Here is a 16665-nt window from a genome sequence, read left to right on the forward strand (position 1 = left end):
AGCCTAATTTAGTGAGCACACGTTTGACCTGTCGAGCTCCTCGAGGCTCAACCTTCAGTCATCGTCCACGGTTACGTTTAAATAACCGTGTTGTAAAAAAAAAAAATGCACTGTGAACAATTTTTCTGTGTGTGAAAATTAAAACATTTCATACATGATCTGATGCAGCAAAATTCAGTTTTTACTCCCCAGATTTCAGGAGGAGGCGGAGTCTCTTTCAGGAGGAGGCGGAGTCTCTTTCTTCAAAACAAACCTACACAAACTTCTGTTTCTTCCGAGCCTGAAACTGCTCCGTTTTGCTTTTGATGGACTTGACGAGCAGAGACAAACCGGCGTCCATCGATTTCTTCGAGGTGCCCGCCCCGTCTGTCGGAGCGCTAGAGTCATTTTCCCGTTTCCTCCCGGCCACTTCCTGTTCGCCGGCCACTTCCTGTTCACCGCCGCCACCGCCCTCCGTCCGCCTCCGCCGCTCTTCCACCTCCTCCTTCTCCCCTCGCCTGCGCTGCTTCTCCGCCTGGATGCTCTGCGTGGCTTTGGTCTTCTTGTAGCTGGGGTTGGACGGGTCCAGGTTGAACAGGTGGGAGGTGAACATGGCCTGGAAACGCGGGTCCTTAACGTCCACCTGGAGACGCAAAAGATCGGGAAAACATTTAAAAATCGACGTGCGTTTGATCCATTTAACGAGCAGACGCAGCGTCACCGCCTCAGGAGGAATTATACTCATATCTACATTTACATTTGGAGCTTCTAATGTCTATAGTCATATTTTATGTGACCCTAAATAAAAAAATGACAATTCTGTATAAATGTAATTAACGGTGCTCTTAGAGAGACCGTTTTTTTTTTTAAAACGCCAACAAATATGGATTAAAGCAGAATATTAGAGGTATTATAATTAAAGAGTAAAACAATCCTTCTGGAATCGACAAATGATGAAGAACTAAATACGATCTGGTGCTCCAAACACAACGAAGAGACAGTCAGTGTCGCGATGGGAGCACCGGTCCGGCGGCCCGAACCCCCCCCCCCCCTCCAAAACGTGACACGGACCTGGAAGTCGTCGCCCTCCGGCGGCGCGTCGCCCTTCTTCTGCAGCTTCTTCCTCTTCTTCTTGCTCAGGTTCTGCTCCTCCACGATCTTGTCGTAGTTGAAGTGTTTGTGGTCGGCTTCGCCGCCGTCGTCCTCCATCAGCAGAGCCATCTGGGCCTAGACACACACACACAGACACACACACACACACACACACACACACGTTGAGAAGTGGGTCGGCGCTGCGGTCCACAGGTTTGGTGATTTCAGGGGAGGGGTTGACCTCTGACCTTTTGTTTCTCCAGCTCCTCTTCCTCCTCAGCCGTCCGCTCCTCTTCCTTCGGCTTCTTCTTCTTCTTCCACTTCGGTTTCTTCTTCGTTTCTGCAAACACATCCGACGTGAACGTCAACACGCTGCCGAACCAAAGAGTCTAAACTCAATGAAGGTCCGCTTTCACCAACTCTCTCTAAAATAATCTAAAAAGATAATAATTGTTCATGTTTAAATCTCCCCACATGTCGGTTTTGGCCGAGTTCTGAGATTAACGTGATAAAACAACTGCAAATAATATTGGTGCTTGACTATTTTTTTCTGGGTATAAAGTCTCATGTGCAGGAACGTTCTTAATCTTTTGACTTGGGAAGTAACTCAGAATAAAAACGTCACCTGTAAATAAAACTAGACCCGAGCTGAATAGCTTGAATGTTCATTTAAAATCATGTTTTGTTTATTCTACAAGATTAGAATGCATGTTAAAAACATCTCTACAAACATAATATAGAGACATAAATTTACTGTGCATAGCCACCTATTTAAAGTTATCTATAACATTAAGTATTCAATATTTGTTCCAGCGCTCTTTGCACTATTTAATTATGTTAATTTACAGAAACTGTTTGTATACAGAATGTTTATTGTTGCTTTATTATACTACTTTATTTGAATACAGTCTGCAACTACTTGTATGTACATTCTAAGAAATGTCCATCCATCACCTGTATTGGCGAGCTCCTCGGCGAAGAAGGGGTCGCTGAGATCGACGTCTGGAGGAAGCTCTTCGTCACTCGGCTCCTCCTCATCCTCATCTCCCTGATACAGAGAAGAGAACACGGATTAACAGAGAGAAGCAGATGTTTGTGACGCCTCGCACAGACTTCAGATCAGTTTATCCGAGCATGTGATCTACTGTGAGGGAGATTTGAGGTCGTTCAGGAGCAGTTCTACGCATCGGATCCACTCGCCTCCTTCTTCTGAGACTTCTTCTGCTTCTTCCTGTCTTTCTTCTTCTGCAGGAACTCCTCCCACGGCGTCAGCTTGTCCCCTCCCTCCAGCTTCTTCTTCACCAGCTGCTCCGTCGTCTCCTTCAGGCCTGCAGACGGGAGACAAAGAAGAAGCTAACTGAAGCGGCTGGTGACTAACATTCACACGCTAACATTCGCACGCTAACATTCACACGCTAACAGTCGCACGCCAACAGTCGCACGCTAACATTCACACGCTAACATTCGCACGCTAACATTCACACGCTAACAGTCGCACGCCAACAGTCGCACGCTAACATTCACACGCTAACATTCACACGCTAACATTCACACGCTAACAGTCGCACGCCAACAGTCGCACGCCAACAGTCGCACGCTCAGTCACACCCAGTTTCTAAATATAAAATATATTGTTGGCTGGTGAAGCTGTGTTGCATGGCCCTCCCCTCGTACCTGGCACCCAGGTGATCTCCATCTCCATGTCATTGTCCTCGTGCAGCTTCTTCTCTTTGCCCCGGATGCCCTTCAGCAGCTCTCTGTACTTGGAGATCTGCTCCTCGCTTTTCTTCTTCTTCTCCTCCTTCTTCTTCTTCTGAGGATTCTTCTCCACGACGAGGTCCTCCGCCCGCTCGGCTGCAACGAGGAACGAGGACGACGTCAGTCACACACACACACGGTCAAACACACAGAGACACACACACACACGGTCAAACACTCACACACACACACACACACGGTCAAACACTCACACACACACACACACACACACAGTCTCTCACACACACACACACACACACACACACACACAGAGACACACACACGGTCATACACACACACACACACGGTCACAGTCTTTCACACACACACACACACACGGTCAAACACTCACACACACACGGTCAAACACTCACACACACACGGTCAAACACTCACACACACACGGTCAAACACTCACACACACACGGTCAAACACTCTCACACACACACACACACACGGTCACACACACAGTCTTACACACACACACGGTCACACACACAGTCTTACACACACACACACAGTCTTACACACACACACACACACACACACACACACACACACACACACACACACACACACACACACACACACACACACACACACACGGGCCTCACCTTCTGCGTCGTCCTCACTCTCCTGCTCTCCAAACACAAACCCCGCCTCCTCCTCCTCCTCCTCCTCCTCCTCGCTGGAGGAGGCCAGGTAGGCGTTGAAGTCCATCGCCAGCAGTTCGTCCTTGTTGAACTTCCTGTTCAGGGTGGTGACGCGATCGTTGTCCGTCTCATCCCACGTCAGCTGCACCTGAACACAGGTACACACACGCCTCAGTTTGTCTTTATGAAAACAATAAATTAATAAAAATAGGCCTTCATTCGTTTTGGTCGTCGTTGCACTTTAATCAGAGGCTGTTGGGATTGTTCAAAATCAAAATCAATAAAAGTGGGTTTTCTGTCTTAATTTAAAAGATTTTAACTGGATACGCTTCTCTAACATGTAAAGGATGAAAAGGCCGTTCCGGAGAAACCTTTTAACTGAAGGAATAATACAAATAGAGCCTTAAAAGCAGCTCTAGCTTGTAGTAGTAACCAGTAAAGTGACTGTGGGTTAGCAGTCTTTCAATCAGGGGGTTGGTGGTTCAATCCCCGCCCTAGACGATGTGTCCTTGAGCAAGACACTTAACCCTGTAGCTGTGTCTACAGTGTATGAATGTAACATGATTGTTACAGATGATCAGCTAAATGTAATGTAAAGTGTAATATAAGGTATATTATTAAATTACTGGTGCATTATTGTGTTCATCACTTTAACGTTGCAGCTGGAAAAAGGTGGAGATTATTTTCATTTACTTTATGTATTGCTAGTTTATGGTATGGTTTACAATATATCCTATTTTAATTGTTGATTTTTTTTGTAGTTTTATCGATATAAATCCACAAAGTAACCGAAGTTACAAAGTAAAAAGTACAATATTTGATTTGTCTCTTAAAAAGTTTTTGTGGAGCGAAAGCAATATTAAAAGTTTTCCCCCGGCAGTATTTCCGTGACACGAAAGCGGCGTGTTCGCGTACCATTGAGGTTGCGTTGGCGGAGGAGGTGAACAGTTTGGGCGTGTAGGCCGACAGGTTCACGTGCGTCGCCACGTCTCTGGGCTCCTCCTCGTCGAACTCGACTTCATCGGGAATGAACCTGTTAAAAAATATATATATATTTTTAATATTAAAAAAAAAAAAAAAAAAAAAAGGATCGGATGCAAATTTAAAAACGTGTTCTTTCCCCCGGAATAGCCTCGGCGAGTCTTCTCTCACCGGAGGTCCAGGACGGAGCAGCTGCTCTCGTACTCGTAGCCGTCGCACTCCTCGTAGACTTTGGCCGCCGTGTCGGCCGAGTCGCACTCCACCACGGCGTAGAAGTACTTCAGCCGCTTGAACTGGTAGTCACGCATCTTCTCCCTGTAACCTCTGAGGGGACGGACACACACACACACACACACACACACTTTAAAGACCAGCAGACCAGCACGTGGCTGAAACGATTAAATAACATTTAGCAGTTTAAATATGTAACTTTTCTGCACTAAAATGTCAAAAAAAGCACGACTAAAACTGTTAGATATTTAGTTTTCTATTATCCCAAATGTTTCAAACCATCATCAGGGTCATTTAAAACTTTTTTTTTTTTTTTTACCGAATGAAGGATTTTAGTCATCGAGCTTTTCTTATCGTTTTGAATAGAGATATTTATGCGTTTTAAAACATAAAAAACGATACGAGCATGCAGTTTGGCTTCAGGTCGGTTCTTTGGCTCGTCACCTTTTTGTTATTATACTTATTTAAATGTTCTCTGTGGTGCGTTTCATGACGATAAAAGGGTTCACGCGTTTTAACCTTCGAAAGCTTTAACCGTGATATTTTTTTTTTAAAAAGACCGGACCCTCAGTGGTGAAAATTAACCTCTAAAAATGTGTGTTTTCGTTTTATTATTTCTGTGAACTGACCCATGAAAATACATTTGCGTGTCGGTAAAATAACTGAAAACCAGCTGCACGTTACTTGTCCTCCTCGGTGTCGTCCTCCGAGTCGTCGGGCAGAGCCCTCAGCTCCAGCGGTCCCTTCGTCTCCTCCACCTTCAGCCTCTCCTTCCCAAACTCCGACGGGTAGACCTAAGATAATACCAGGATGCACTGCTGTTTACATCTCTCTCTCTCTCTCTTACAGGCAGCCGAAGCGACGCTGACAACCGTTGATGCATTCATGAACAGGTCACAGATAGCCAGCCCGAACTCTCTCCGATTGAAGGGAAATCATCAAGGAAAAACCTTTCACTAAATATACTCCAGTTTCCATCTGCTACTCTTAGACGGGCTTTACCTTCACGGACAGCACGGCTCCCTCTTTGGGTACGAAGGAGTTGATGAGAGCCAGCAGGTCTTTGGCTTTTATCCGGTCCCAGTCCATGTTGCAGACGGCCAGCCGGGCAGAAACCTGGACACACACAGTCAAGGAGTGTTAAACGGGGTTTCCTGGTCAGGTGAGCAGAGCTTCCTCCCAACGCCGGTCTCACCTCTTCGCTTCGCCGAGCGTCTTTGGCCAGCTCTCCCCAGTCGTGCTGGATCCCCTCTTCCTCTTTCTGGAGGAGGGCGTCCACATCGGCGTCTTCGTCTTCGTCCGAGCTGGTCTCTACGTTTCCTTTTCCTCGGGCCAGATCCGGCTCGCTGTCACTGTCCGAATCCAGACCGGACTCCTCCTCCTCCTCCTCTGAGCCACTCTCATCTTCTGCATCATCATCATCATCTTCTTCATCCTCGTCACTGTCGTCCGTGACACTGTCTCCCAGGTCAACATAATCTTCCTCTGCAGTCTGCTCCTCCTCCTTCTCATCTTCAGCTTCTGCGTTAAATAATAAAATGTGTTACAGGTCTCGGCAAATAAATCTGCTGACATCTGAGGATGAAATGTACAGATACTAAAACTTTTATGCCACATTATACAGAAATTAAGGTAATCTGTCGTAACCGTAAAGCACCAAAAGCTGCAGAGGAAGAGCACGTAAACAATTTTGCCATTTTTGTATGAAAACAAATTGCTCTAAAATCGATCAACTGACAGACAGAAATGAAAGTGAGTCATTCGTCATCGAGTTTAGACATTTATACTCTATTACCTATTTTATCACCTTTTTGAGACTCTGCCAGAGAGAACGAGCACAAGTTTGATTGGACAGTAAAAAGCAACGCCTATGATCGCTTACTCACTCTCTTCGACGACTCGGACGCCTCGTTCGGGCTGCTGTACTTCAGCGTGTCCTCTCTTCGCCTCTCCGTCAGCCGTCACCAGCTTCTCCTTCACCACCTTCTCCTTCAACACCTTCTCCTTCACCACCTTCTCCTTCACCACCTTCTCCTTCCCCTTTTTCTTTTTCTTTCCGTCTGCCGACTTCTTGCCCTTCCCGTCCTCGTCTTCCTCGTCCTCCGAGTCAGAGAGCTTGTAGAAGCGCTTCAGGTCCTCCGCGGAGGTTTGGTTGATGGGCCGGCCTCGCTTGTCCACCGTGTACTTCTCCTTGAAGCGCTTGTCGTGGAACATGGACTGGAAACGCTTGTCGATCTTGATTTTGTGTTCCCTCTCGGGCATCTCCCAGAACCGGGGATCCTTCCGCACCCGGAGGAAGCGCTCGTCGCCGCCCTGCTGCTGCTGCTTTTTGGACGACATGGTTGGCGAAGTGCCGAGTGTCACCTGACAAATGGAAACAGGAAACATTGTTAGAATACATGATCGACAAGCACTGGGCCTCTTTTTTCTCATCGCGTGCATCTTGATATCAAAGAAGTTGTATTTGACTTTTGATTTATATGCGCAAACATGCGTAATGACGACCGGATCCTTTTCTGGGCTTCTAATGGACTTTTTTGTTTGGTTCAGTCTCTGCGTTTCCAGCAGCTGTTTTCTGATAAACCCACCAGTTTATATCATATTTTACTTTTGGGAACATTTAGCTTTTTTAAAATTATATTCCAAAACAAATTAAATAAGAAAAACATGTTTACATATCTGGAGTTATAAGTATTGTTTTGGTGTTTAGTCGGACCTACACAGATTTAATCCTGAGTGAGAATTTAGCAGAAAACTGTTGTGGATATCAACAGGTTTATAATGATTATAAATAATAATAATAGTATTATGAATTATAAATATATCATGATTATAAGTAACTACTTCTGGCACAATTAGGGCATTCATTCCGGGATATTAAGGGGTTAAAAAAACATCCACAGCAGTAAAAACGCACCATACACATTATTACAGCAGTAATATTAATACAATATATACATAATATATAATAGTAAAACAGTAAAAAGGGAACATTTTACTGCTTTGGCTGTTCATGCTTTAACCGTTAAGTATATTTAACTGATAATAATTAAATACATCAATAAAAACAATGACAGGGAACATTTTACTGCACTCTGACTCCTTTAAGTATCATTTGTTGATACATAAATAAATACATTTACTTCTAATTTCACAGTTTAGTATTAATACTTATATAACTTATGTATATAACGTTAGTTAGCTAGCTATCTTCCACCGTTGACCGTTTACAACCCAGTTTATTTTAAATATTTTTAAGCCTCCGCTGTGGTTCAGTTTCAGTAAACAACGTGGAGTCGCTGAACTGCACACGACACTGAACACATGCCTGAAATATGATGATAAATGAGTTTAAACAGCGTTTTAAAATAAGAAAACTAACGTAAAGAAAAGTACAGATACCTCTCTGGTCTTCTGCTACACGTGTTTTCCCAGCATGCAACGCTTTCCTGACCTTTTTTAATTTTTTTACCTTCCAGCCCCTTTCTTGGTACGGCAAGCGAAGTGGGACAAACGAGACAAAGACAGCGCACCGAGATACTTTCCCACTTTAAAAAGAAAAGAATATATATATATAAATGAATTTAAAAAATATATATATATAAATGAATAAAAAAGAATATATATATATAAAAATATATATAACAAAATATATATTTAAAAAAAATATATATATATATATTTTAAAAATGTCATTGATTTTTTAATTTTTTTAATTAATTGATTGATCGATTGATCATTGTCGATGTTTGAAAGATGTGCTTCTGCAATCTTGAGGGACAGGTTGTTTAACAAACTAGTGTATACAGTCCAAACAGCAAATAACTTCTATATACTAATAAATGTAACCATATAATTTAGGTTAAATATTATCTGATATTCTACTTTCTAATATCGTATTAACGTCACTCACCCATAGTTAATTTCTTATTGTGCCATGCCAATGTTTGTCTTTCTAACTTTTTATTTAGTGACGAAACAATCAATAGATTAGTTGAATGACAGAAAATGAATCATCAACAATAATAATAATAATCATTCTATTTTATTTTATTGAATATTTGTAAAAAAAAAAAAAGTGTTGCTGCTGCTTCAAGAAATGTAAACTGGGGATGAATAAAGTAAAATCACATTTTTAAATAAAAATCTAATCTAATCTAATTGCTAGTTCTGGATCCATCTTTTCTCTATTTAATTCAATTATAAATTGAACTTTTAATTTAATTACACTGATCCCTAAAGACAGCCCTACTTGTATTAGTACTAGTATTATGAGAAAGTAACTGTGGATAATATTGAATTACATCTTCAGTCCAGATCCAGTCTGCGATCCAGCTCCAGAGTTTCCAATGAGCTCAGTAGGATCCAGTTCCACGTTTCCCCTCCTCCTCCTCTTCCTCCTCCTCTTCCTCCTCCCCCTCCTGCAGGAGGTCATCTCGGTGTGGAGGACAGGAAGAAGTCAACTCGATGCTGCTCACAACATTTATTTTAATTCACAACCGATTCACGCCGACCGATGAGCAGCGGGGTGTGTCGGAGGCTCCTGCGGGCAGCCGGCTCCTCCCCGGCCGGCCGGAGCCGGGTTCCGTCCTCGTCCTCCTCCGACGGCCCTCTGCGGGCCGGGCCGACGTCTGAGCCCCGCAGACGGCTGTCGGAGTCCGGCGGCAGAGTGAACGTGTTCGACAGGGAGATGAAGAAGAGGCAAAAGAACTGGTCCGCGTCGCTGCAGGACGGACACAAGTACGAGTACCTGCGGGACGAGGTGGGACCTGCTGCAGAGGACTCTGACTCAGTTCACTGTACTCTTGTTTTTTTATCAGAACATATTCTTTAACACGAGAAAATATAACTTTTTTTTTAATCTCCACAAATAATATAACATGCACAATCTGTATGGATGTGTTAACTTCAAACTCAGATCCAATTGATTACATTTTTTTTCCTCCAAAAATGTACACAAATTACATCTTTCTAATGACATATTTCTAATTAAGTGCAATTGGTCTACTATAAAACAATATATGTAGTTAGTTAGTTTATAAATGATTTTATTTTTATTTTTTTGCATAAATTGGTCGATTTTTTTAAATTTAGTAATTTTATACATAATACAATAAATATATAGAGGGATTCTTGGATCAATTAATCAAACAAATGGCTCATATATATACTTTTTTTTAATATATAATAAAAATGAGCCAAAAAGACAGTATAACCAGTATATTGTGATAAAGACAAACTAAACAAATTTTCCATCTCGCTGTCAAGATTTATTTTAATTTATTTTTACCAACATTAGAAGGTTTATACATTTTTTTAATTATTTTGAAATGTAAAAAAAAAAAAAAAAAAACGACCTGAGAGATTTTAGCCACTCAGTTTGATGTTTGTTCTGCAGGTCGGCAGCCGAGTGGCAGACCGGGTCTATGACATAGCGAGGTGAGTCATGACGAACACACACACACACACACAACACACACACACACACAAACGTTCTTTTTCCCCGTCTCCCCAGGACGTTTCCTCTGGCTCTCGACATCGGCAGTGGAAAAAGTCACATTGCAGAGCACTTGAGCAAGGTACCGTCTGCACACGTCCTCATCGGCCCTCAGGGGCCCACATGACCTCATTAACCGAGTTTAAACACTTTAAACTATAAACACTTTAACTATAAACACTTTAACACACAACTGACTGAGTGGTTGTTTCCAGGACGTCGTGGAGCGTTTGGTCCTCACAGACGTCTCGAGGAAACTCTGGTGAGACCTGAATCAACCGTTGATGTGGTTTTTGATTTTAAAAGGTGGCTGAGTGCATAACGATGGACGACACCGACCGTGAATCTTTTCCATGTTTCCTCAGAGACGAACGAGACGGAGTGAAATCCCGACTCGTCGCGTTCTCAGCCGACGAGGAGTTTCCTGCCGTTCAAGGAAAACACCTTTGACCTGGTGGTGAGCAGCTTGAGGTGATTCAGACTTCTGTACGGAGATTTTTAAATTTAAAAGTATTTCCGCCTTTTTATTACTAAACAAAACGGCAGCTGCAACAATGTGTGTACTTTCCATGACGCTTCCTTCTTTTTCTTCTTTAATAAAGTATATATATATATTTATTTATATAAGCAAATATATATATTTTAAATATATACTTATAAATATATATTGAACTATATATATATATATATTAATAATATATATATTGAAATATAAATATGTATATATATATATATATTAATAATATATATTGAAATATAAATATGTATTGAACAATATATATATATATATTAATAATATATATATATTGAAATATAAATATGTATTGAACAATATATATATATATATATTAATAAAAAAATAAATATATATATTAATAAAATATATATATATATATATATATATATATAATTTTTTTCAATTAATTATAAAACCCCATAAATGAAGGAAAATTATATATTGTAAATTCCCGGAGCCCAATGTGTTCTCCTTCAATGACTTTGTTCGAACTGTTAAAAACAACCCTCATAACTTCTCATATTATTAGTCATATTGTTTCCTGTTTTATTTTGTCTTTATCGTCATTTTAACATCGTTTAGTTGAAGCATAAATTTTAGCCCAGTGGGGTTTCAGCCTCTTCCTGCACTGTTAAAAAAATGTATTGTTTGTGTATTTTTTTAAATATTGCAAATACAACTGAACCCCCAAATGGTGGTACTCGCACTAGTTACTGAAGTACTGCAGGACCTCCACTTCAGGCAGCGGGTAGAACCTGCTGATCCAGACTCATTAGAACCTGCAGCAAACAGAAGGCCAGATGTTCTCCACCGATGCATCTTCACCACGTTTAACGTCGACGGTGTGTAATTAAACGTTCTGTCCTCTTCTCTCAGTCTGCACTGGACTAACGACCTGCCCGGAGCCCTCAAACAGGTGAGCAACGGGAAACGACCAGAAACAAATGACATTTGCGTCATTTTAGGGGAAATCTACTGACGCAAATAGATAAAAAATAGTAAAATAAACACCGAAATGTGTATTTTTTTTGGAGGGGGAGTTCCACTAGTCGGAAAGAAAACATGTGTTTGTGTTTCGGTAAAAAAAATTAAATGAACTGTCAAAAGGATTTATTAATTTATTTTATAGCCCTGAACATCTGACGGCCATGACTCACCTGTGAAGACCAGAGTTGTTGGAGGATTGAGCTGTTTACCTTGAGAGTAACCGTGTCCTCTTCCTCCTCCTCCTCCTCCTCCTCCTCTTCCTCTTCCTCCTCCTCTTCCTCCTCCTCTTCTTCCTCTTCCTCCTCCTCTTCCTCCTCTTCCTCCTCCTCCTCCTCCTCCTCTTCCTCTTCCTCCTCCTCCTCTTCTTCCTCCTCCTCCTCTTCTTCCTCCTCTTCTTCCTCTTCCTCCTCCTCCTCCCCTTCTTCCTCCTCCTCCTCCTCCTCCTCCTCCTCCTCCTCCTCTTCCTCCTCCTCAGATCCACCAGGCGCTGAAGCCGGACGGGGTGTTCATCGGGGCGATGGTGGGTGGGGACACCCTGTACGAGCTGCGGTGCTCCCTCCAGCTGGCCGAGAGCGAGAGGGAGGGGGGCTTCTCCCCCCACGTCTCCCCCTACACGGCCGTCACAGACCTGGGCCACCTGCTGGGCCGGGCCGGCTTCAGCATGCTCACAGTGGTGAGAAACCAGTCCGCCTCCATTAACTGATTCAAACACACATCTATTGATTAAGCCCAATGTGAACTAGCTCCTTATATATATATATATATATATATATATATATATATATATATATATATATATACCAAATAAAAAAAAACGTTATGTATGTATATGTATATATATATATATATATATATATATTTATATACCACATTTTTAAAAAACGTTATGTATGTATATGTAAATATATATATACCACATTTTTTAAAAACGTTATGTATGTATATGTAGATAAATAAATATATATATTTTACAATAATAATGAACTACATTTTTTTTGAAGAGATTAATAGTAAATAAAGAATTGGTAACTATGTAAACAATGTTATGTCAAATAATAAAATATAATTTAGACAATAAAACAATACGTACCATACATCTTTTAAGAATCTATGTTTATACATCTTTTAATGGGAATAAAATGAGACTGAAAATAAAAAAATTAAGCGGTTGATATTATTAGAACACGTCCTGTTTATGATTTAAAATTTTTTTTTTTTTTTACATGTTTTAACTGATTTAATAAAACTCATCCGTCGCTTTCTTTCTCTCCGCTTCAGGACATCGATGATGTTCAGGTTCACTATCCAGGAATCTTTGAAGTCATGACCGACCTCCAAGGTAAGAAAAACAAAGAATATGTGACTCTATTTAATTTATATACAACATCAAAGTGTATTTCACTTTCCTTAAATTTGGTCATTTAAGCTGAAATGAAGCTCCGAGTAGCATGAAGGAGCTCAGAGAGACTTTTCATTGGTTCCACCGGTTTTCTTTTTGTATTTATTGCATTAAATCAAAATGTGTATGAATATGAATTTATAGTTTTCAGGCCTTCTGAAACCAAATCTGACATAATGTTGCACCTTTTTTATGTCCTCCCTCTGTAGGCATGGGCGAGAGTAACTGTTCCTGGAACCGGAGGTCGCTGCTGCACAGAGACTCCATGTTAGCAGCAGCAGCCATTTACAAAGGTGAGTGTTCAGAGAAGATGAGAAGACCACAAGGCTGAAGTTCCCATTAGAGCCGGCTGCAGATTTAACACGTTCATGAATTTATTCCCAGCTGGAATACGAATATATCTTCTTTCTTTGAGCCACAGAACTCCATTAAAACTCATCCGTCACCATGAACACACACAGTAGTTTTATTTTGACTCAATAACACACACACGCACACACACACACACACACCGTCACACACACACACATGCACACACACATACACCGTCACACACACACACACCGTCACACACACATGCACACACACACATGCACACACACACACACACACACACACACCGTCACACACACACACACACCGTCACACACACACGCACACACACGCACACACACACACCGTCACACACACGCACACACACATGCACACACACACACACCGTCACACGCACACACACACACACCGTCACACACACACACGCACACACACACACACGTGCGCACACCGTCACCGTCCTGCTGCCACAAATAATCACTCGAGCACCAAATGTGGATTAATCCGCCGCTGAAAATAGTCCCCAACTAACGCTCTATTTCCTCCTGTTTGATTGATTTTTTAAAAAACAACAGTGACCAGCAGTTTTAGGACAAATTAAACTATATATTTATGCTTTAAAAAGATTTCCGTCTTAATTAGGAACCAATGGGTCTTGGAGCTTGGATCCCATATTTAGATTTGCTGACGATAATTAAAAAAATAAAACTAAAGCTGTAATTCTGATACTTCTGTTTTCTTGGTTCTCATTTCTTTCCCACTGTTTCCTTTATTAAAGCAGACCCAGGGTCTGTTGTTCATCGTTACGCACACTGACGCATCAGGTCGGAGATCAAACCGCCGGTTCCACTTCGTCTTACTCAGACGCTCGAGACGCTTTTATTTTGGAAGTTTTTCTGCACCTCCTTTCGAGTCACATGATGCCAGTTTTCAGTGGCGGTGGTAGAAGTATTCAGGTATTTTATTTAAGTAAAAGTAATAATACCAGAGTCTCACTTTGTCACATGTCCTGCATTTAAAAACATTTACGTTCTAAAATGAAAAGCACTCATCATATACATTATATTATTTAATTATAAACATTGATGCATTCGTGGGCTTATCACTTGCAGCTGGTAAAGATGGAGCTCATTTTAATTACTTTATATACTTATGGGTAGTTTAGCCTATAATAATAATAATAATAATAATAATAAATCAGTTGATTACAATTTGTATGAATAATCTGAATCTGCAATCTGCTGTCAAAATAAATATATATAGTGGAGTAAGAAGTACAATATTTCCCTCTGAAAAATAAAATGTAAATGTACTTAGTCACTTTCAACCAGCTGTCAGTTTTAATGGTGATGTCATTATTGATTTATGGATATTGATCTGGTTCTCTAAGGAGCACGAAGATTAGCTTAGCACAACGAGTGGAAGCAGAGGGAAACTACTAGCCTAGCCCTATGAAAAGTTTAGCTTCCTTATTATTGTCTGTTTGAAAATGTTTCAGAGATGTACGGCAACGAGGACGGCTCCGTCCCGGCCACCTTCGAGATCCTCTACATGATTGGCTGGAAGCCTCACGAGTCCCAGGTGAGACCAGGTGTTCTGCAGAAACAACGGATGTTGAACACGTTTTGGGGGTTTGTGTAAATCCTTTTGGCAAAATGCGCTGACTGTAGTGGTGTTTTTGCACTACAATTCCCAGAGTTCAACAGTGAATCAAACAATCTGGACAGGGTTATGCTTCTTTAATTTAATATATTTATTTTTTAATTATTATTGTGTGTGTGTATGTATGTATATATATATATATATATATATATATATATATATATATATATATACATATATACATACATACATACATATTTATGCTTTTTAAAAAAAAATATAAATATATATATATATAAAACTGTTTTTTTATTGTTTGTGTGTATGTATATATATATATATATATATATATATTCTTTTTTTTATATATATTATATTTTTTTTAATTTTCTTTATAGATATATATATATATTTTTTAATGTGTGTTTGTGTGTATATATATATATATATATATATATATATATTTTTTTTTATATATATATATATATATATATATATATATATATATATAAAACTGTTTTTTTATTGTTTGTGTGTGTGTATGTATATATATATTATATATATATATATATTTTTCTTTTTCTTTATAGATAATATATATTTTTTAATGTGTGTTTGTGTATATATATATAAATATATATATATTTTTTTTAAATATATATATATATATATATATACAAATAAATAAACCTGGGGTTAATTGTTTCCATATTTCTTTTGTCTTTTTTCAGGCCAAACCAGTAAAGCGAGGCTCAGCCAACGTGTCGTTTAAGGATTTGTCAAAAATCAGCCAGCCGACCGTCAACCTGAGCCAATGAACAGCTGACGTACTGCAGATTGAAGATAATGTATTTTATTTAAACAACTACTATTTTGTTGCCGAATTAAAACGCCTAGAAGATGTGTCGTCTGGAATAAAGTGAGCGATTTAAAAAATAAAAATAAAAAAAATAAAAACATTTAAAAAAAAAGGCATCTATGAGAACATTATTTCCTCTCACAGGAAATCCTCTTTTAGAAATCAACAGCCAATGAGATGCCGGTTTAGAAATGGACGCTGACTCATTCGCCCACACAGCAGACGGCGATCTAGAATTGTTTCCTAATGCTGTCGTGACTCAATCTGCTACTGTCGAATAATACGCTTCATTCAATCGCTCCAAAAGTCTTCTTTATTAGTATATTATACAAAACTAGCATCTTAACACATCTGTTCTCCAGCTCCAATATGAATATAAACGCTCATATTCAGTGTTGGTATGTAACTCACTGCATCTACTCAAGTACACGTGTGAGGTACTTGTACTATAGTTTGAGTATTTCCATTTTAAATGTCCAAATAAGTTAATAACGTAATAAATGTAAAGAGTTGCTCTGTGCTGACTGATAAAAATGACCCAGTGGATTTATTTTACAAAGATTAATAAGGTTTTTTTTTTTTTAAATGAGTGTTTTATGAAAAGAATTAAAAGATTTATTTGTAAAAAAAAAAAAAGATGTGTTTTCAAGATCCAAATCGGTCAACTTTTTGGAAACCTTCCCACACAAACTGATAACATCTAGTCTAAAAAAAAAAAAATAGAGAAAGTGTAGTTTGCGCCACAACTTCAACAAGTCATAACTTCCTCTTGGGTA

General features: G+C 39.9%; 5 protein-coding genes across 6 annotated transcripts in view; 3 read left to right on the top strand and 2 right to left on the bottom strand.

Moving 5' to 3' along the window:
• The window catches only part of acaa1 (acetyl-CoA acyltransferase 1), a 9682-nt gene extending 9524 nt beyond the window's left edge, over positions 1-158 (top strand). Inside the window, 1 exon segment of the mRNA XM_034536160.1 lies at positions 1-158. This exon segment is cut by the window's left edge and continues 732 nt beyond it. The gene's annotated coding sequence lies outside the window, so the exon portion shown is untranslated.
• Positions 1-8146, bottom strand: part of esf1 (ESF1, nucleolar pre-rRNA processing protein, homolog (S. cerevisiae)) — an 8171-nt gene extending 25 nt beyond the window's left edge. The window contains exons 1-14 of the mRNA XM_034535528.1: positions 8098-8146; positions 6582-7059; positions 5891-6216; positions 5698-5811; positions 5380-5489; positions 4636-4788; positions 4399-4516; positions 3445-3631; positions 2746-2925; positions 2272-2399; positions 2026-2119; positions 1320-1411; positions 1051-1206; positions 1-622 (exon numbers count right to left, since the gene is read on the bottom strand). The exon at positions 1-622 is cut by the window's left edge and continues 25 nt beyond it. Coding sequence (XP_034391419.1) covers positions 254-622; positions 1051-1206; positions 1320-1411; positions 2026-2119; positions 2272-2399; positions 2746-2925; positions 3445-3631; positions 4399-4516; positions 4636-4788; positions 5380-5489; positions 5698-5811; positions 5891-6216; positions 6582-7035 — 2481 coding nt within the window. The 5' untranslated portion in view covers positions 7036-7059; positions 8098-8146 and the 3' untranslated portion in view covers positions 1-253. The remainder of the gene's footprint in view (positions 623-1050; positions 1207-1319; positions 1412-2025; positions 2120-2271; positions 2400-2745; positions 2926-3444; positions 3632-4398; positions 4517-4635; positions 4789-5379; positions 5490-5697; positions 5812-5890; positions 6217-6581; positions 7060-8097) is intronic.
• LOC117732764 (E3 ubiquitin-protein ligase TRIM21-like) overlaps positions 1-16665 on the top strand; it is a 299335-nt gene that overhangs the window by 192399 nt on the left and 90271 nt on the right. The window lies entirely within an intron of this gene.
• Positions 1-16665, bottom strand: part of LOC117732666 (E3 ubiquitin-protein ligase TRIM21-like) — a 703346-nt gene that overhangs the window by 22000 nt on the left and 664681 nt on the right. The gene's annotated exons all lie outside the window — the stretch shown is intronic.
• On the top strand, positions 9120-15933 carry ndufaf5 (NADH:ubiquinone oxidoreductase complex assembly factor 5). Its single transcript, XM_034536793.1, is given in 12 exon segments — positions 9120-9457; positions 10094-10134; positions 10211-10274; positions 10408-10472; positions 10575-10602; positions 10605-10663; positions 11586-11625; positions 12172-12369; positions 12975-13035; positions 13305-13388; positions 14927-15009; positions 15762-15933. Coding segments are annotated over 12 exon segments (1056 nt in total). The 5' UTR covers positions 9120-9211; the 3' UTR covers positions 15849-15933.

The sequence above is a fragment of the Cyclopterus lumpus genome, chromosome 1, assembly GCF_009769545.1.
Source record: "Cyclopterus lumpus isolate fCycLum1 chromosome 1, fCycLum1.pri, whole genome shotgun sequence".
Classification (NCBI taxonomy): domain Eukaryota; kingdom Metazoa; phylum Chordata; class Actinopteri; order Perciformes; family Cyclopteridae; genus Cyclopterus; species Cyclopterus lumpus.